The sequence below is a fragment of the Postia placenta genome, assembly GCF_002117355.1.
Source record: "Postia placenta MAD-698-R-SB12 unplaced genomic scaffold POSPLAscaffold_16, whole genome shotgun sequence".
NCBI classification, from domain to species: Eukaryota; Fungi; Basidiomycota; class Agaricomycetes; order Polyporales; family Adustoporiaceae; genus Rhodonia; species Rhodonia placenta.
In genome coordinates, this window is record NW_020169847.1 from 72,356 (window position 1) to 76,754 (window position 4,399).

The 4,399-nt window shown below is 54.6% G+C and overlaps 1 protein-coding gene across 1 annotated transcript; it reads right to left on the reverse strand.

The window, feature by feature from the left end:
- Positions 1 to 123: 123 nt before the first annotated feature.
- Positions 124 to 3,241, reverse strand: POSPLADRAFT_1155336 (hypothetical protein; the record flags this gene model as incomplete). The annotated part of the gene is made up of 8 exons (XM_024486936.1): positions 124 to 275; positions 401 to 497; positions 714 to 801; positions 906 to 994; positions 1,174 to 1,232; positions 1,280 to 1,386; positions 2,770 to 2,877; positions 3,150 to 3,241. Coding segments are annotated over 8 exons (792 nt in total), but the record flags the coding sequence as incomplete, so codon positions are not given.
- Positions 3,242 to 4,399: the final 1,158 nt, after the last annotated feature.

A 4,399-nucleotide genomic window follows, 5' to 3' on the forward strand; every position in this document is an offset into this window, starting at 1 on the left:
ATCGACGATGGTATTCACACAGTGCTATTGGTTGTGCACACGTCCAATCACGTAGAGCCGCTCTGTCAGTGGCGAAGAAGTGAAGCAGAGATCGACGGAGCTCGAGCCTCATTCCACAGGTCTCTAAACTTGAACACCGTTCCCGCGATGCTGGCAGTATAGCGCTTGCTTCGCAGACACGTCCCGGGGCTGCACGACGGCGCATTCCAGGCACAGATCGATGTATTCAAGAGGGTCGCCCAAGAGCATTGCGTCTGAACTATCGACGACCTCAACTATCGGCAACGTCATGCTGATCAAAAAACAAGCAGTATGCCGGTAAAGTGTGGTGTAAATCGTAGAAGCGCAGGTTGTCGAGGAAGAGACCAAGTCCTCGGACCGGCGTCTATTCCTCCCGCACCTTCGCCTTCGACGACTGGCGACAACCGCGCGCTGCTCTGACTCGACTGGCGACGCCCGCTCAGGGTCTCTTGCTCGGTGACCTGATTCGTCACGTACTGCATATGGGAGATGCCTGGGATCGGAGCTCCCTCTGTGCACGATATCTCTGCCTCACAAAACGCGCGTGCACGCAATTGACCATGAAGATTTTTTGATATTCGTTGAATGCACAACAGAGACGAAAACTTCGTATGGCTATCGTGGTGAGTACCTCGTGCAGAACACCGCGTTTGCAGGACGGCTTCGCAAAGCCGTCTCGTCGTCGCCTTCACATTTCTGCTGCAGCGATCGGTGTATAACGCCTTCGGCAGTCTGCAAGCGGTCTTCAGATCACCCGCAGACTGGTTATATGCACCTTTCCTGGAAGGGAACATCCAAGTGGAACAACGACGGCACATCTTCATGGTTATGATTGCCGAAGTTGGGGCAACGCGCCAAACAACCGCCTGAGAGAGAAGGCGCACCTTGCTGGACGCTTGTTCGAGCGTTGTTCGATTCTCCGTCTACAGTCGCCACTGTGGCTGTGTTCAATCGGCTGAAGTTGGATGTGGAACTACAACCATAACAGAAACAAATGTGCCACTCAGCGATGATGCACTCTTATATGTCGTCTCGAAGAGCCGGCGCGCCGGTGCCTGGGGCTGTAAAACATCTCGTCAGGACTCACTGCAAACGTATGACGAATGCGACGGGCAAACTCACCTATCCTAGTGCTTCGCATTGTGTCGAGACTTTCGCCAGAGGGTAGCCTTGCTCTGAGCGACTGGGCACAGCGAGATCGTCGTCGCTGTCTGCAGCGCACCGACGTCAAAAGGCGGACAGATTACGAAAGACTCACCGGGTGTGGGCGCACGTTGGTTTCCCCGTCGCGAGCGTTGAAGCGAGTACTTATCCCGAGGGCCACGCAAAGGCCTGCGCCATGCCTCGGGGCCTTCGTCCCGTCCGCTTGAAAGGAGGATATTTGCAGGGCTCCGTTGAGTCTTCGCCCCATCCCGATCTTTGGAGGGCGGCACTTTTGCGGGGGACCCTTCACCCCGTCCCGATCGTTGGAGGGAGACACTTTTGCGGGGGCCAGCTTGATCCTGGAAGCGATACGGCGCGATGATCAGTGAGTGGTCTACAGAGGGGCGCAACACACTACTTACCTAGGTCCCAGTCGGCGATGCTGTCTTCGCCCCGTCCCGATCATTGGAGGGCGTCACTTTTGCAGGGGACCGTTCACTCCGTCCCGATCATTGGAGGGAGACACTCTTGCGGGAGCATCGTCAACCCCTTCCCGATCTTTGGAGGGAGACATTTGCAGGGGAGACCAAGGTCCTGATAATGACGCGATGCCCCGATGAGTGAACGACCCATAGAGATGTGCTGACATGACTCACCTAGGGCCTGGTCCGCGGTGCTGCATTTGTGATCAAAGTGAGCTAGGCAATATGAGGGTGCGAAGCAGGTGAGTGAGAGCCGAGACTATTGAGATGGTGACGCACATACTCGAGTCTGTAGAGAGTACTAGACTATCAAGAGCAGTGACCCACACCCACACATCCCGACAGTGTCCTCGTGAGGACGTTTTCAGGTGTGGCGTCCACGCTGACAGCGACAGTGACAAAGAGGACCGAACTGGGCGTGATGATCAGCAGGCAGGCAGTGAACGAGTAAGCAAAGCGACGTACCACACGTGCACACCTATCATTAGATGCGACGACTACGCCACTCAACCATGGTAAGGGCGACGACGACAGTGAGGAAGAGACATCGGATACGGAAGGACAATGCAGGTGAGTACTCATCACCCACGACGGACGACAAGAGGAGCCTACCTGATGGTGATGGTTGGAGGTCAAGGAGCACAATGGGAGAGAGCGACGGGTGCGGGCTTTATAGCATGCGGCGAGTGTGTCATTGTTTGTGTGTTGTTGAATGTCAGCCTCGCCGCGACGCGTCGGTCAGCCACGAGTGGTGTCGGCGGAGGGCGGACGGTCGTTGGGTATGGCATGTTCGACATTGCCCCGATCGTCGACATCGGGTGAGATCCCGATCAGGACTACTGCGTGTGCTGAACAGCGCTCGACGAATTGTGCTGAGTCTGCGATTCACTTATCCACTGCTCACAGCCCTCATTCCTGTGCAAATCATGGGATATCCGCACAGAATGCCAATTGTCGATGTCGATGAAGGCTATTGTGCCATCGTCGGGGACCTGTCATTGTCCACGATCAGCGAGTGCCACGTGATCGCGTTTGCGTGGACAACCAGACTGTCGCTGGTATTAATGTCGCCCAATAGCACAGATCCGAGCTACATATGTCTTCGTTTGGGCGATTCACTAACTCGCGCTCTGCGACACAAGGCACCGCGAGGATCTTGTTCGCCTTCCCATTACCTCTCGGAGTTGAAGCTTGCGCGGTAAGATCCATTCGACCGAGACGCGTAACAGACCTGACGCACAATTACTGTGCACAGCTTCAATCGATGCGAGATCGCCCCAACATGTCGGACGGCTAATGTTGCCGCGTGATGAACTCAAACTGACGTTCGCAAGTCACGCTAGAGGCATTCCATTCGTGCTACGATACGAAGAATACAATAATAATCGACGACGTAGACCCGCAGTCGGTATGACTGTTTAACCCAAGTTCATCAGCTCCACAGAGTCTCAGGCAGTGGCAGCGGAGAGACCTACGGAGGAAGTGTCTCTTGATACACCTCACTTGCTCTTCGGTGGCTCAGCGCAGTTGCATGCCGGGTAGCTGCAAGAGCCGCCGTTGGCCTGGACGTTAGCGCACTTGACGGTGTCCTGCAGTCGACCACGGTTAGTGTCCCTAGTCCGTCACTGAAGCATATGACGGCCACTCACAGACATGTTGTTAGATTGAGGTATGTAGTCGGTGACTGGGGAGGAGGGACGCAACGAAGGTTACTTATATACCTTCGTGCGCGAGGTTCATATGTAATGTGCGCTGTGCGATTGGCCCCCGAGACTGATACTTCGGAGGGTAACACACGGATAACCAAAATTCTATGATACAGCCACCGTGACAGGTCCCGGGAGCCGGGGCGGTCCTGCTTCCTCGCTCCATCAGTCGCTCTCGCTTTATGTTCCCTATCGTTGGACGTTGGCTGTGCCTGATGACATGCCATGGAGAGATGGGTGGATCATCACGGTAACCGTGCGCGGATCCACGCAGACGGACACGATGGATTCCGTTCCGTGAAGACCGCGCTGCTGTATGTGTCTGTCAGCTTTCAGGTCAATATTATGCTAGCGGTCGAGATGTTGTAGCATATATATTCATGAAGATGTTGTGAATGTATTTTATGATGTACGCATACCAATATCTCGATCGACCCCTATGCGGTGAGACATGGCTGAACATGGCTAGTGAGCGGAGCCGGTTGAGCCTGCCTACGTGCATTTCATTATTGGCCATTGGAAGCCCCACGCGAGCAAATCCACGACTGGCTGACGTATAGATGAACCACGAAATCAGCATGCTACACAATTGATACTAGGCTGCTCTGCACGCCTGATGCCGCACAACTCCTTGTCAACGCGGTCACGTGTGCCCATATTCCTACGCGATCAGTCGGGCGCCAACACTGCAAGAAGGCATATTCGTCTCACTCACAGTTGGTCGAGCCTACTCTTCGGTATTGTTTACATTACTTGGAGTCTGATTACAAGACTTGAAGGATATGCAGGAGCTACTTCACGAGTAATGAGCTGATTCCTGATATGGAAGGCGGGTGTAACGGAACATGAACCATCACGTGCAATACCGTGACTGCCGGTGGCCGCATATAAACCTTCGACGTTGTATCTGCACTATCCTTGGCACCCTACACGCCCCACCAGTCATGTCAAACCCACAAGTTGAGCGGACTTGCCAGCCTTCCGAGGACGCGGAGGTAGACAGGTCCCAAGCCTCGCCGTTCATTGCTGACGCATCATGTCTGTTCT